Source organism: Neodothiora populina (genome assembly GCF_041146345.1).
Source record: "Neodothiora populina strain CPC 39397 chromosome Unknown canker_contig_17, whole genome shotgun sequence".
In the NCBI taxonomy this organism is placed as follows: domain Eukaryota; kingdom Fungi; phylum Ascomycota; class Dothideomycetes; order Dothideales; family Dothioraceae; genus Neodothiora; species Neodothiora populina.
Window position 1 is genome coordinate 1,148,298 of NW_027191406.1, and position 15,512 is coordinate 1,163,809.

General features: G+C 49.0%; 5 protein-coding genes across 6 annotated transcripts; 3 read left to right on the plus strand and 2 right to left on the minus strand.

Moving 5' to 3' along the window:
* Window positions 1-1,805: 1,805 nt before the first annotated feature.
* On the plus strand, window positions 1,806-4,125 carry AAFC00_004291 (uncharacterized protein; the record flags this gene model as incomplete). Its single annotated transcript, XM_069348444.1, has 6 exons — window positions 1,806-2,615; window positions 2,671-2,733; window positions 2,794-3,274; window positions 3,342-3,510; window positions 3,566-3,642; window positions 3,695-4,125. The coding sequence occupies 6 exons, from the start codon at window positions 1,806-1,808 to the stop codon at window positions 4,123-4,125; spliced, it is 2,031 nt and encodes a 676-aa protein (XP_069202462.1).
* Window positions 4,126-5,111: 986 nt separating this feature from the next.
* On the plus strand, window positions 5,112-7,094 carry AAFC00_004292 (uncharacterized protein; the record flags this gene model as incomplete). Its single annotated transcript, XM_069343909.1, has 6 exons — window positions 5,112-5,375; window positions 5,441-5,581; window positions 5,686-5,817; window positions 5,868-6,049; window positions 6,107-6,906; window positions 6,967-7,094. The coding sequence occupies 6 exons, from the start codon at window positions 5,112-5,114 to the stop codon at window positions 7,092-7,094; spliced, it is 1,647 nt and encodes a 548-aa protein (XP_069202463.1).
* A 121-nt stretch (window positions 7,095-7,215) lies between these two features.
* AAFC00_004293 (uncharacterized protein) lies at window positions 7,216-8,867 on the minus strand (the record flags this gene model as incomplete). Its single annotated transcript, XM_069343911.1, has 2 exons — window positions 7,216-8,377; window positions 8,431-8,867. 2 exons carry the CDS (start codon window positions 8,865-8,867, stop codon window positions 7,216-7,218), a joined length of 1,599 nt encoding a protein of 532 aa, XP_069202464.1.
* Window positions 8,868-9,366: 499 nt separating this feature from the next.
* Window positions 9,367-11,051, minus strand: AAFC00_004294 (uncharacterized protein; the record flags this gene model as incomplete). Of its 2 annotated transcripts, none has more annotated exons than XM_069343912.1 (4): window positions 9,367-10,121; window positions 10,174-10,257; window positions 10,307-10,414; window positions 10,469-11,051. In XM_069343912.1, 4 exons carry the CDS (start codon window positions 11,049-11,051, stop codon window positions 9,367-9,369), a joined length of 1,530 nt encoding a protein of 509 aa, XP_069202465.1. The 2 variants fall into 2 exon arrangements, with proteins under 2 accessions (XP_069202465.1, XP_069202466.1); XM_069348445.1 differs by having other exon boundaries at window positions 10,469-10,763.
* A 3,152-nt stretch (window positions 11,052-14,203) lies between these two features.
* AAFC00_004295 (uncharacterized protein) lies at window positions 14,204-15,451 on the plus strand (the record flags this gene model as incomplete). The annotated part of the gene is made up of 1 exon (XM_069343913.1): window positions 14,204-15,451. One exon carries the CDS (start codon window positions 14,204-14,206, stop codon window positions 15,449-15,451), a length of 1,248 nt encoding a protein of 415 aa, XP_069202467.1.
* Between the last annotated feature and the right edge of the window lie 61 nt (window positions 15,452-15,512).

Here is a 15,512-nt window from a genome sequence, read left to right on the forward strand (position 1 = left end):
GAATTGCCTCGATCGATTGGATGATCTGAGGTCCGGAAAGGATCAGACGAGGACCGGAGGTGTAGCACAAGCATTGTACGATGGACCTCAAGGACAAAAGCCTGTTGACAGGGGCATATCCGATGGCGCGCTCAGTGGATACTAGAAAGGTGCCGATTGATGTGCCTTCCTAATGCATGACTTCTGGGAGACGCCGTGGCGTCGCCTCGAGCCCTTCTGATAGAGCGCTTCGGACATCTGCCGCCACACAGCAGAGTAGGTTAGGTAGCTGATGACCCTTCTGTGACTATTGTGGAGACATGTTGCATTGCTGTCAACCACAATCCCCGGCGGATACGTGTTATGCCAATCCATATCTGACAGCGAAGGTTATCGACGTATGTGACAGCCCTGAGTACGGCGTCCCGCCTCAAATTGCTTGCTGGGTGAGAGACGCCTCTGTGAGCACATTTTTATCTCTGCGACAAATAGCAAGTCTGGCTTTTCGATGCTGCCACCCAGTGAATTCGTTGAGCATAGCTTAGACCACAGCCTACCTATGATCACGACATGTATCAATAATCGATATATGCCGCTATGAGTAGCAGCGTATTTCCTATCGGTCCTTGTATCCAATCGAGTCTCGTTTCAGCAACTTACATTGCAGCTTGATGGATCGGACTTGCCTTAGTCTCTTCCATAGAGCCAACATAGCGTCCTGCTATCAAAGTAGCGTGAGATGCAGTATCTCGAGGTCCACCCCGCAAGTGATTAATTTACAGTTTGCCCCGTGCTTGCTTCATATGTCTACCAAAGATATTATTGACCGCGCAATTGCAGACCTGTCACAACGGCAGATACATGAGGCTGCAGTGCGCTGTAACCACACATGCCGTATATTGGTCAGATTATGCGAGAGCATTATTGAGTGCATCTGCTAGTCGGAGGTGGCATAGTGGGACAACGCAGGACTGCTCGGGATCGTCCAATCTCCTCACGGATTACAAGGTGTATGATGGCTATTGGTGGGACGACTCCGTCCTCGCCGTGACGGATTTCAGGCGCTCTTGGTAGGGTTGAAGGCGTAGGAGAGCTAAGGTTTCGAGTTCGGGATATAAAGAGTCAAGATCCGGTAACCATGTATGACTATCGAATCGCTTGAATTTGATAATATCAATCTCGTCAGACGACTACTAGACACGCACAATGGCATCCTTGGTATGTGACATGCAACTCGCCGCAGGTTATGGAAAGTGTGCTAACCTTATACCATGTGACCAAGGCTTCTCAGAAGAAGATCTGGGCCCTTGAGGCGAGAATTGCAGCTCTCGAAGAGCAGGTCAATGAACAAGCCATTGCTGCGGGTGAAGGAAGGCCCAATACTTTTACTAGGGTAGCTGAGGTATGCCGGGTTCGACTCGATCGACTTAATCTTGATGGAGTTGCATTTCCCTGACTACTCCAGATGCTTGCTGGCCTCTCTGTAGCTCCGACCAGGCCAGGATCGCCAAAACAGACTTTAGATGCTGTGAGTTTTCCTTGAAACCATGGTGTCAAACGCGCATCGTGCTGAGACCCACAGGATCACATTTCTCCTTCTGCAGAGGTTAGTCAAGACAAAGACATAGGGAGAGGCTTGGACGACTGCCTTACACCTGAAGTATCCTGTGCATCTACAAGCAAGCGTTGTAGATTCATCCGGCTGATGTCCATAGACCAAGAATCCTGACAGCCAGGGAGATAAAGCAGAAAATGCAGGACCTGCAAAGCATTCTGCTCCTTCTCGCGCCAGGCATCTTCTCAACCGACGTGACAAGGTGACTGGAATGTTTAAAGACTATCTGCCGAATGACGAAGAAGCGAGTAATTCTGAAGAAGGTTCCTTTGCGTTCACTCTACGCAAATACGCCCCCGACATTGATCAAGAACCAGCAGAAATCATCTTCGAGAACAATGGGCTATGGGAGTTGCTGAAAAGTGAACTTAATTATTTTCCGGACCACACTTTTCGAGGTGATGCTAAGCTGATAAAGTCGCCATATCCTGCATTAGTGTGGAATTGGGATAGACTGGTGAAGCTTGCCAACCAGGAGGTCCTGGAAGAAGATGTGAAGCTGGCACACAGTGATCTAAAACTTCTATTGACAACGATAGAGACTGATTCCGGAGACAACAGACTCGATAAATACTTCAAGACTCGTGAAGCTAATTTAAGCGAAAAGGTGGTGACTTACGATAACCTTTGGACAGCCTTTCCCCCTGGGACTTTGGTCTATGGTAGACCCTTCGCAGATAAGCATCAGGTATTTATATCTTTTCCTGGCAGATCATGGCCTGCGAAAGATAAGTGGTTCCTAGAATGCTGGACGTACGATTGGAATGGTACCGAGTTCGCACGACGTCTTATAGACCTTGCTATCGAGAAGTTCGATGGCCAGAAGCCACTAACCTCTCTTCCGCATTATCCTTTCGAGCTTCACAAAAATTTCAAAACGCTCGAATTAGAAATGATCGAGCGCGGTAAAAAGTTCAGAAAGTTGTGCTTGGCGAAACAAACGGACGGAATGTACCACTATGATGGAGAAGCTGTTTTAGGCGGGAAGGGGATATCTAAGAAACGCCGTGGAGATGACTATGTAAGTACATCGAGTCGCCACTACATTAATAGTCGCATTAATACCGCTACTTCAGGATGATGCAAGCTCAGAGACTTCTGACTCAGACGATCTAGACAGAGTATCGAACTCCACGAAGGTAAGCTCAGTATCCCAGAGACCACGGAATTTGACCTCAGACCAGCTGATCTGGAGCTAGGTGTCGGGTACAGTAATGGTCGACTTTCAGTCTTCCTTCAAATATGATACGCAAGCGCCCCCCATGGGCCTTGTCCAGACCTGGGAAAACAACGATAGATACCTGTGTGACTGTGATGAATGCAGGAATAACCCCGAACTGTCCGTAAAGTACCGTCTCTTTCTCGACGGCAAGAAGGGCAACGAAGACTGGCCGGATGAGCAGTTTCTCTTATGTCCTCCAAGAGTCCTGGGATACATTTTGTTGCAAAAGCAATGGGCTCAGCTCTACATTGGAGGTCTGAAGAAAGTCGATAGTGAGGATTACAAGGATACGTGGAACAACAAGTTGCACCTGGCAGATAATGATGGTACGACGCATACAACGCATACGAAGGATCTGCTTCTGAATCTGGTCCGAAGTCACGGACATCCAGCAGTCCGGGACAAAATCCAAGACATCGTGGAGGATAAGGGTAGGGGGTTGGTGATACTACTTTACGGTACACATCGACGTATTTCTGTGCTTACCTTACCGCCGGAAAAGTGCTGACAAGATTTTTAATAAAGGGCCTCCAGGGGTGGGAAAAACCACCACCGCTGAGACGGTGGCAGGTGCAGTGAGAAAGCCTTTGTTTCCTGTCGGTGTGACGGATGTAGGTACAAAAGCGAGCAGCGTCGAGACCAATCTGGGAACCATTTTCGATCTTGCTACCAAGTGGGATGCGATTTTGTTAATGTAAGACGTCCTAGCGCATCAACAGAGATCTCTCACTGATATAGGTTCTCGACAGCGACGAAGCCGATGTATTCCTAGAACGTCGCCAAAAGGGCCCAGGGAATAATATGGAGAAGAATGCTCTTGTTTCAGGTGGGATATCCTAACGCCGGTCGTAGCACCCCAAGCTGACGTGGACTTGCAGTGTTCTTGCGCGTGCTCGAGTATTACAAAGGCATCCTGATACTTACTACAAATCAGATTAATTATTTCGATGTCGCCATTCAATCCCGGGTACACATCGCGGTTGAATATAGAGAATTGAATCAACAACAGACGATGGCCATCTTTAGGCAATTTCTTGACCAACTTAAAGGAAAAGGCTTTGTGGACGACATGAAGCCCATCACAGATTACTTGGAGGAAGACGTCTGCAAACTTCAGTTCGACGGGCGTCAGATCCGGAATATCATGACTTCGGCCGTCGGCTTGGTACATGGAAGGAAAGGAACCAAGCTGGGGAAAAAAGAGATCAAAGAAGTGGTGAATATCGTCAAATCCTTCAAGGACGATTATGCTCGGCAGTATGATACGTATAAAAAGGATACGAAGGAAGGCCGTTACCCGTACAGCTAATCAGATGTCTCTCGTACTACGAAGGAGTTCGTACTTGGTCAATGACTTCACAATGAACGTGCAATAAATCCTCCATGAACGGTCTTTGGTCCCCAAATGATTGTTTCATGACTTCTCAACGAGCGGTGAATGACCGGAGCATGAAATGTCATTAAAGCTTTGAAGAATAGTGAATGGTTAATGACTGTCCAGTAGAACGTCAATGACCAAAAACGAGCCCCTTTGTAGCTCAGATCAAGTAATTTTAACTAATTATGCCGACTTACCTACTGGTTGTGCGTGGTAGAAAAACATGAGAGGCAAAACATACAGCAGCTGGAATTCCCACGTGGTCACCCACCGTAGTACTACTCAGCCGGTCAACTGCTTATATCTGGCAGAGCGGACGGGATGCCCAGTTCTCAGCTGCCTGTGGCCGTATGTAAGAAAACGATGTTAATTCATAATTCATATACCTTCCATATCGATAGCACGAATCGTAAAGACGTACTGCCTCGGTGACAAGGTGGAAGCTGCGTATGTCCTGTCCCGCACAGTACGACTGTCCATGAATATCGATGGAACTCCATGTTGATATGTCAAGTCAACTACTAGAGAGCGATCTCGTATCGCCAGTTTTGTAGATCATGGAGCGAAGACGGAAGGTTAAGACGACTACTGTGCATCTCCGCTCGAAACACAAACTTGACGCTTACCTGTGTTTTCCCCACCTGCCCGACGGCGATAGGCCTATCAACACTACATCTTCCCCGCACATACAGTACAGTTTACCCTAACCTTATCTACGCTACACAATGACTGTACGGTGTTGTAATGGATGACAAGCGTAAATGATTCTGATCGCCTCCAGTCTTTTTTGAGACCGCATTGTACGAAGTATCCTCCGCACATTCCTCCATATCCATATCTATTGTTATCCATCGCATAACCCATATGTAGAACTCTATCTCGTCCAACACCCGAGTATCTAATACAAAATCATCATTATGGCAAAGTCTTGGGAAGAAGTCGCCGCCGACAAGCGTGCGAGAATCGCAAAGAGTATCCCTTCCGTATGGAAGATTGATACAAGCAGTCTCTCCGACAATGTCATGGATGTGCCTGAAAAATGTGGCCTTCTCTCCTCCGAAGAGCTGGCAATCACGAATTCAACTGCTGTCGAATTAGTCGAGAAGATGGCTACAGGAAAGTTGAAGTCTGTGGACGTGACGACCGCGTTTTGCAAAAGAGCTGCTGTAGCTCAACAAGTGGTGAGAACACCATTACGAAAAGGTCTCGAGGATGTCGTACATGATATTTACTGACAGTTGGACAGACCAATTGTGCTCTCGAGTTTTTCCCAGAGATGGCATTGAAGCAGGCAAAGGAGCTTGATGATTTCTACGAGAAGAATGGCAAGACTGTTGGACCATTGCACGGGTTACCAATCTCTCTGAAGGATCAGCTTCGCGTCAAGGTACGTATACACCGTCTACCTCTGTCTCGATGGTCATTTTGTGAGCCGTACAGGACTAGACAGAGGTTCTCTGCATCCTTGTCGGATTGCTAATGTGTGTACAGGACCTTGAGTGCTCCATGGGATACGTTGCTTGGATTGGCAAATACGACGAGAAGGATTCAGTCTTGACCAGTCTACTGCGTAAGGCAGGGGCAGTCTTCTACATCAAAACCTCTGTACCGCAGTCGTTGATGGTAATATATGTCCTCGATAAGCTTTCTATCCATATCACTGATTCAAGCAGGTTTGCGAAACCATCAACAATATCAGCGGACGTACTGTGAATCCTCGCAACAAGAACTGGTCATGCGGCGGAAGTTCTGGCGGAGAGGGCGCCAATGTGGGCATCAGGGGAGGTATCATTGGTGTTGGTACCGATATCGGTGGTTCCATTCGTGTCCCATCTGCTTTCAATTTCCTATACGGGTATGAATTCACCAAATTATAGCCTTTGGTTGTTACTGCGCTGATAAGATATTGCAGGTTGCGTGGAAGCCATGGCCGTCTGCCATATGGAGATATGGCGAATAGTATGGAGGGTCAAGAGACCGTGCACAGTGTGGTTGGCCCACTCACTCATTCAGTGGCGGACATGAGACTATTTGTGCAGTCGGTACTAGCTGAAGAGCCCTGGAAATACGACTCGAAAGTCGTGCCCATGCCATGGCGACAGACCGAAGATGACAAGGCAAAGCAGAAAATTGCATCCAAGGGGCTGACTCTAGGATTCTTCAATTGTGATAGTGTGGTGATGCCCCATCCCCCTATCCTGCGAGGTGTGGAGACTGTCGTGTCCACACTGAAGGAAAACGGCCACAAGGTCGTTCCATGGAAGCCTTACAAGCATGACTACGCAGTCGATCTCATTGGGGGTATCTACGGCGCTGATGGTGGCAAGGACATCCACGCCGCATTGCAAGCGTCAGGCGAGCCTGCTATTCCAAACATCGACGATCTAGTCAGTCCCGAATTGCCAGGTGTAGATATCAACGGCGCATGGGAAGTGCAGCGACAAAAGTGGCAATACCAGAACGAGTATCTCGAGCAGTGGCGACAGATGGAGGAGAAATTGGGCTGCGAGATGGATGCATTTATCGCTCCTATCACACCTACCGCGGCGATACGACACAACCAGTTCAAGTATTATGGCTATGCGTCTGCGATCAACCTGCTCGACTTCACCAGTGTGGTGGTACCAGTCACCTTTGCGGACAAGGATGTCGATAAGAAGGACGAGAACTTCAAACCATTGAACAAGATCGATGGAATTATTCAGGCCGAGTGTGAGTTTGTGCAACAAACCTTACGACCAAACATATAGCTAACCTGGATTCCAAACATAGATGACCCTTCGGCGTATCACGGCGCTCCTGTCGCTGTGCAGATTGTGGGTCGTCGACTGTCTGAGGAGAAGACAATGGCGATTGCGGAGGAGATTGGGAAACTTCTGGGAAATCAAGTCACTCCCTAGAGAGGTACGAGGCTGGATAATATACTGGACGACTCATACCTCGATCGGCAGCGATCTTGATGGTAAGGAGAGAAATGTATGGGTGGGATTAACCAGCCTTGATATCCTCTATTGTATGAACCTAAATGTTACCAAAGAAGACTACGTGAATGGTGATATCGTCGCGGACATCTCGAGAGAACGGCGGTGCTAGGGTCAACAGACCACTGAACAACGAACGACGACTCCCTCCCAGAACATTTCTAATAAGGTGTGTTGCACAGTTATCGTCTTCGGCGACAAAGTACTCCGGCTTGATCTTCCATTCCAGGTCGCCATCATGATCGTCGTTGCGATAGAGACCTTGATCAAGAGACGAGCCCTGTTTCACCTCTGCTCCCAAGTCCGAGAGACCAGAATCTGTACTACTGCCCTGCTTGATCGCTCCGCTCTTCTTCGCCTCGATCCACTTCTGAACACAGAGGACCGCATTGTCGTTGCTCATGTGATCCCAGAACCCATCTGAGGCCATGATGAGAAAGTCAGGATGCGTTTTGTCATCATTGATGTTCGTCGTTGTGACCTCAGGTTCCGCGGTGAGATAGGGAGGGGTCTTGACTACATTATTAGGGCGTGGGCCGTGGCCCCATGAATCATTCTTGGCCCGCAACATCCTCTCGTCTGACCATTTCCAGCGCGCATCACCAAATGCACGTGATACTGCCAGTCCGAACAGCCTTCCTGACTCCTCGTTGAAGATGTTCTCCTCACCAGGATGTTGTGCGTTCACGCGTGCGACTTCCGCAGGATTGAAGCCTGTCTGATCTACGGACAATGGCATCGCGGTGTACTTACCAGATGCATCAGCTCGTCCGAGTACAGCTCTGGAGTCACCTACGCAAGCAACATTGAGATTCGAGAGCACAGGATCAAACAAGGCAAGTAAAGCACAGGAACCACTCAGTGCTGGAGCGAGATGCTCAATCGTCATTGACGATGTTGACGGGAGCAGTGAGCTGTCCATCGCCGCTTCAGCCGACGCCATGATGACTGCGTCTGTGAGCAGGAACGCATTCTTGATTGCTTCTTCAATCTGGGCAGTCTGAGGCCTCAGTTCATCTTCCGCAAGTGAGATTTCAGTGATGCTGTTCAGTACTGTGTTGTTTAAAGCTGACTTGAGGACATGCGACGTCGCATGGCCGGCATGTCCATCAAAGATTGCAAAAGAGTACGGTCGTCCATCCTGTTTATCACCTGATGGAAGATCATCCATGCCAGTATAAGCAAAAGTGTCCTCACAGATGCTGCAGCGAACGTCAACGGCTTATAGGTAATGAGACATCACTTAGCTACTCACCTGTTACTGGGTACTGCACATGTATCAAGGCGTACGCCGTCACGCACATTCGACTGCTCTGACTGTTTTAGCCGAGCATTTGCTTGGGCAAAGTGCTCTATGGAGACTTGATCTCTATATCCGGGCAATCCACTCTCGAAAGCCGCCTTCGCTGCATCCTTGAAGTCGTCGTAAATGCGATGCTTATCGCCTGTGTCGGTTGAAGTTGACTCCGCCAAGGCCTTCTCAATCAAAGCACCTTTACTATCAGTCGCACTCTGTTCGTCCACATTGCGATACTTGCTCCATGCAAGACCGGAGGCAACTGCGCTTAGTAGCAATATCGACGAATTGATAAGGCGAGGGGAAACAGCATCTCCCGATTTACGCGAAGTGGCACTGGAAAGCAGACGGCGCTGCTGCCGGCGTAGAATCTGAAAATACTGCGGGCGAAGCATATTCGTGGTCAGAAGTAATGTACAGTATGTCGCCCCCACCTACTGTATAGAAGCTTGAAAGGGGCACAAATATGGAACCTTTGAACATTAAATAGGCCGACTCCGCGTTCTACAGTAAACCCCATATTGACCTTCCACGAGAGGTATAGCCGCTAAACAGCAAGCTTCGGTCCGGCACATAAGCGCTTCGGGTTCGAGGCTTGGTATACCTTTGATCTGGCCTTAACATCAACCTTACATGCCAAGACTCATACAATCCTCCTACCATCCTCAAAGCTGCAGTCTTCTGTTCGACCGACAAGGAGTGAATCGATCGATTATGATAGTCAAAACATGGAATGATCACTTCGGATTGATAGAAACGCACAGAGTAGAACACAAAGAGCACTCGCGCACATGCTTGCCATAGATTAGAATAAAGAGTGGTTAAAGCGACCCGATGTCTCCTCACAACCTCTCTAACTGGAATTATGCTATGGAAGAGAATGTACAGTCCTCATCAGCGTGGAGTGAGAGCACATTTGCACCCGCCGGCATTCACACAAGTTAGATGAATCCCTTCGCGCCATGGTCCAGGATCTCTGCTCTCGATGCCCTTGAATTCTTGCGCCAGACGAATTGTGGTGTACGATGCCTCTGTCAGAGCGAACTGCTGGCCAATACAGATGCGTGGTCCACCGTTGAAAGGCAAGTATTCCCAGCCAGGTCGAAGACCATTTTCGCCCAGCCAGCGCTCAGGTTTGAACTCGTCCGCATCTTGTCCATAAAAGTCCTTCCGTCTGTGCATAGCGTAGAGATCCCATTGAACAACCTGGCCCTTCTTTATGAACAGAGGCGCCTTGCCATCGGGTCCGCCCCCGACTGGTAGAACTGTATCGACCACAGCTTCGCGTGAGTTGAGAGGAACGATGGGGTGTAAACGTAGTGACTCATTCAGGATAGCCTTCAGGTATTTCATCTCCTTGAGGCTTTCGAATGTAGGCCTCTCGCCATCCATTTGTTCAACTTCTTCTTGTAGCTTGTTCCAGATATCGGGTCGCTTAGAGAGAACAAACCACACGTTGGTCAGCAACGATGCTGTAGTATCTCGACCAGCAAGTAGCACATTGAGCAACTCAGATCGAATGCGGTGACGATCATCCGTCTGTCGCACGAGCTCGTCAATGAACAAATAACGATCCGTCTCGCTCTTCTCTTCGGAGAGTAGTTGAGGGCGCTTAGCGAGTCCCTTCTCTACATAGGTATCTACGAAATCTGCTTCCATCAGCCTCTCGTAACACTGAGATCGGAACACTGATAGGCTTACCATGCACATATTTGGTATCGGCTTGGTATACTTTTTTCGGCCTCAGAAAGTCCAGCCTACCCCAACGAATGGCCGACGACATTCCTGTTATGCTTAGCAATTGACACGGTAAATACAAAATGGAAGAATATACCTTGCTGGCCTCTTTCGAAGGCTTCCGCAAATCGTGCATTTGATACCGTACTGGTACCTGAGACAAGACACATTGTACTTTCGCCAAAGAGGAATTCAGTAGCCGAATCTGTAGCATCCTTAGTCTGAATCCGATATGAGTGTCAGAGAAGTGATGACTGACCCATCGTCAATCTGAAGAACAGGTCTTTGAGATCTATCATGGATCCGTCTCTCGGGATAGCCTCTAGGAAGTGGCTAACATGAGTCTCGAAGGTGTCCAGATTTGCTATTTGAGAGCGATGAAAGTTGGGCCGCAGCATTTCTCGTGAATGCTTCCATTCGGGTCCATCGGTATCGAAGATGCCGACTCCAAGAAATGGGATGAACGCAACCCTCCTAAACTCTGGTAGGTGCCATATAGAACTTTGCAGCGCTTGAATTGCTTTCAAGTTTTCCGGCTCGATTGTCATGATCATGGTCTCAGACCTCGATGGGAGGGTTATGGTGTGAGAGCCCGTGACTTCGTAGCGACTACTTGCATGCTCGAGCAGAGTCTGCCGCTGGAAATGTCCAAGAAAAGCTCTAAATTCATCAAGGCCAAAGAACGGATCTTTCGTAGGATACCTCTTCGCAGGAAGGCAACCATGCTCTCTGATCATAGCACGGCGCCTAGAGCCCACAGTAAGCTGCCAATATACATAATATAAGATACAGATAGAACCTCCAACGACAATGAAATGCTTTGCGAAGTCAATATTGGACATTATGGCTTGAGACTTGCTAAGACCGTTTGGAGAATGAGACGACTGCAGTGAGTCTTTTGAGGTTGACAGAAGTGCCTAGGCACCATTTTATTGTAGCTATCGCAATATTTGCCTATTCGAGTAACGCTCAGTGAGAGAATCCTGCGATGAGTACGGCAGAACGGCATGTTTTGACATAGCGCGATCATAAGCTTGCATATTGCCTTGCGGTGTGCTGCATTTAACAACTTGACCCACCTCAATCCGCTTATCTGCAGTAAAGTATCTTTACAAGTGTACTCGTCCATGGTTGCCTAAAGTTTGTCTCAATGGGGATAACGATTGTGTCAAAGCTCCACATCAGCTCCATTATGTGCTATCACAGACGAATCTGTGTGAGGATTAATTATCGAACAAATTAATCAAGCGTTATCTGAGACGATCCTTCGATCTCATGTTATTCCGAATCAAGGACTTGGTTCGTAGTACTACGAAGCCTACTCCGCCTTCCTCTTACAAGGATTACCATGTCCCAAAGCGACCAATTGCGGTACGAGTCTTCGACGAACAACAATGACACGATTGCAGTCACATGGCTGTATGTAAGTAGTAGAGAGAGGGAGAATCATTAATGATACCCCATCTGCGAAGCACGGGCTTGACGGTTTCTGTGCTGGTCTCATGAAAGCAGGCGTTGCGTCCTTCATCAGCCTCTCATACCAAAGATTACGCTGTGACTCTGGTTGTTACGCCAGGTTCTTTGTCTTTAATCAATTGGTGGCTACACATTCAAGATGCTGATTCGCCACTTGAGGTGCGCCGCATTAGGTTGCGAAAAACGCGGTCCTTTGTTCGTCTGAAGTATGTAAAGATGGGCGTTCTCGTCGCAGTCTCTTCCGCCAGTTTGATTTACTATCAGCATGGCGTTACGATATAAAATGTCAGCTTTGATACAGCTCGTTGTGGTGTTGTTCTCCTCCATCTCTTCGGCTCAGAGGTATGATGGGCAGTACTGGCCATGCAATCCTACAGTCAACGCTACTGGATTGTGCATGCCGAATCCCGGTCTGACCACAAGCAAGTATTTCATAGACTTCACCAAACAGACCTTGCTTCCTGCGGATTGGGCCATCTCCGACTATGCAACTGTCCCATTCGGCGCCAACGGAGCAGAGTTCACATTTGCAAAAAGGAATGACGCTCCCCAGCTTTTCACTCGATTCTATATCTTTTTCGGCCGAGTCGAGACGGTCATGCGCGTCGCCCCTGGACGCGGCATCATTAGTAGTGATGTGCTGATGTCTGACGACTTCGACGAAATTGATTGGGAGTTCAGCGGCAATAATTTCAACCTCTCCACTACGGGCATGGGTCAGAACAACTACTTCGGCAAGGGCGTGACTGGCAATCACGATCGCGGCCAATTCTTCGAAGTTCCGGTCCCGCAGTCACAGTTCCATACTTATACGACAGATTGGACGCCTGACCAGATAACGTGGTCGATCGATGGTGCTGTCACTCGTACCCTAAGGGCTTCCGATTGTGCGGCGAAAGGGTATGCCTACCAGTCCCCACAAACACCCTCCAAGTTCCAACTTGGCATGTGGGATGGTGGCGATCCGGATGCCAACTGGGGTACAGTGAGTTGGGCAGGCGGCTATACGGATCTTGAAGCGGGTCCATATACCATGTACGTGAAAAGCGTCAGCATCAGAAACGCAAATCCAGTAAAGTACTACAATTGGACCGATCAGTCCGGCAGTTGGCAGAGCATCCAGTTGATCAACGATCCCGTTCTTCCAATCAGTCTTAGTAGCAGCAAAAGCAGTGCTCTATCAACAATCCCTGTCAGCGCTTCCAGCTCGGTTGTTTCTCGCATTCCTTCTTCGCTGTCATCATTGGGAGCGCAATTTGCTGGAACGAGTGCGACGCCATCGATCACGGCTTCAATTGCGACAAAGTCAGCCACAAGTTTGTCGACGAGCACAAGTGCTATCTCGACTGCCACCAGTGCCTACCTGACATTCATAAGCACAACTTCTAAGTCAATTACTTCAAGTAGCTCACCGGCACCACCAGCGCCGACTCCTCTTGTGAAAGCGACCACGGCAACAAAGACGACACAGAAGCCTACTTATACGCCGCATTGGCACTACTGGCGCAATCGTGGCCATTGGGTGCGTGGATGGTGGTGAGGGTTCTATCGACTCGCTGCCCGCTTACATTGATACGAAATACATTAGAATAGATTCAAATTGACGCAAGTATACGGCTTCTGAATAATATTGATTCAATTCACATCGGATGATCGAGTAAACGCAAAACTCGGTGTCAGACTCATACGCTGTCATCCTGCGCATGTGAGCGTGTCTATTCAGTACCTTGCTTGTGCAAGACGCAAATCCAGGCACATTATCAACAAGCCTTGGCATACGTGTGCAATGTCCCTTCCGGGGTTACCTCTCTCAGCCCAGCGCCAGCCAATGCCAAAAGTCATGGTGAGCAAACAAGCAACTACCTCATCACAGCCCACGTGGGGAACATCTGTACAAGCAGGTACTTGTACGTCGAAGGGACCAGTTTTGCACCCCCCGACTTCCCGCGGATAAAAAGTCCAGCCCAGGCTCAGCCTAGGTAGTCAGCTCAGCTTGACTGTTGGTTGGGGCTTCTTCACCCCTGTAGCGGTTTAACGGGCGGGCGTGCCTGGAGATCTGTATTTTAGTCATGTCAGGTTTTTGTGTGTCGCAAACGGCGATGTGGTCAGAGACAAAGAATGCAGGGCGGGAAGCGGTAGAGATTGTGTTTAGCCTGCTTGATATTGTAGGGTCTCTCGATGAGAAAGCAAAGACGAGTCGGCCTCGGGCGCGAGGCTGGATGGAATAACCTGGTTTACCTGGAGTCGAAATCTGGTATGAGTGATGTCGTTCACCCGAGGGAGTGCCCGCGAAGCTTCGCAAGCTTCCCACCAAACCGCTGCAAACTCTGTCGCATGTCTGTTTTGTAGAATGACTTCACTTTTGGATTCTTGGCTGTTTGTACACAAATGACACGACCCCGGTCTGGAGTAGCCAAGTAGATTTGTAGATTGGAAGCATAAAAGTTGGGGATCTACAAATGTCCCCGACCTCCGTCTCCCATCCACTCTATACGACTGTCCCAGCACACCTTATACTATGGGCCTACTCTCGTTTGCAAGAGAGCGAGTCGGTTCAAAAAAGGCTACTAGCTCGACAACTAGCTTGATTGACAATAGGAAGAGATCATCAAACGGCAGTTTTGATTCAAATACGAGAACGCCAAAGAAGCGTCAAGCGGACAAGTTCTACACCGTACAAATAGGCGATGTCTACCACCGAGGCAGATACATCGTTCGAGGACATTTGGGATCAGGGAGGTATGCGACGGTGTGGCTAGTCAAAGATACTAGGCTCAACGAGCACTTTGCCCTCAAGATCCTCAACAGCGACTTTTACAATGGCAAGCACGAGCTTTTCGAACTTGAAGTCATGCAGAGGATATCGCAGGTCTCATCATCTTCAGCACACCCCGGAAAGGATCATGTCGCCCAGATGGTAGACCATTTCGAGCTCAGTGGTCCGAGCGGGAGGCATGTCTGCATGATCTTTGATCTACTGGGTGCGAGTATCGCCAAACAGGCAACTCAAGTTCAAATGCAGCGACTGCCATACCGCGCTCTCAAACAAATCATGCGGCAATTACTCGAGGCTCTGGATTTTGCCTACGCCGAGTGCGGGATCATCCATACCGACATCTCACCTTCTAACATTTGTATCGAGTTGGCCGAGGCACCTGCCGCTGTTGCCGCGGCCAAGGTGGATAGCGCAGGCGAAGTAGAACTCAAAACACCGTTGCTGTCAGAAGAACCCAAAGTCAATGTGCGACTGAATGACTTTGGTATCGCATGTTTCACGGACCGCCACCTCACAGACGAGATCTCTCCGCCACTTCTTCGCGCTCCAGAGGTGACACTGGGCGCACCCTGGGATTCCAAAGTCGACATCTTTAACCTAGGGGCACTGCTGTTGCAATTCCTCACAGGACAATTGCCATTTGCCGGAAGGGGCGAGAACAACGCTGCAGGATGCGCGGAAAGCGATCGCTTGTCCCAACTTTTTGCCAGCTTCGGTGGCGAGCCAGACATAGTCATCGACAATGCCGACAGAGCCGAAGAGTTTGCCAAAAATGGCGTAGACTTGCAGCGAAAAAGAACCCATAGTGGCTATACTGCGTTGGAGCAATTCGTCGCAGAACACACGAGTGATCCTGGTTCAAGTCCTGGGCTTCCAGCAGATGAAGTGTACAAGGCGTGTGATCTGCTGAGAAGAATGCTTGCCACAGACCCAAGGATCAGAGAACCTGCGGGGAGATTGCTGTCACACCCATGGCTGGCCAATGGGTGAAACATTGTGATATCAGAAGAAGATCCAGGAAGACTAATTGAAGGCCCGACATAAGATGTTT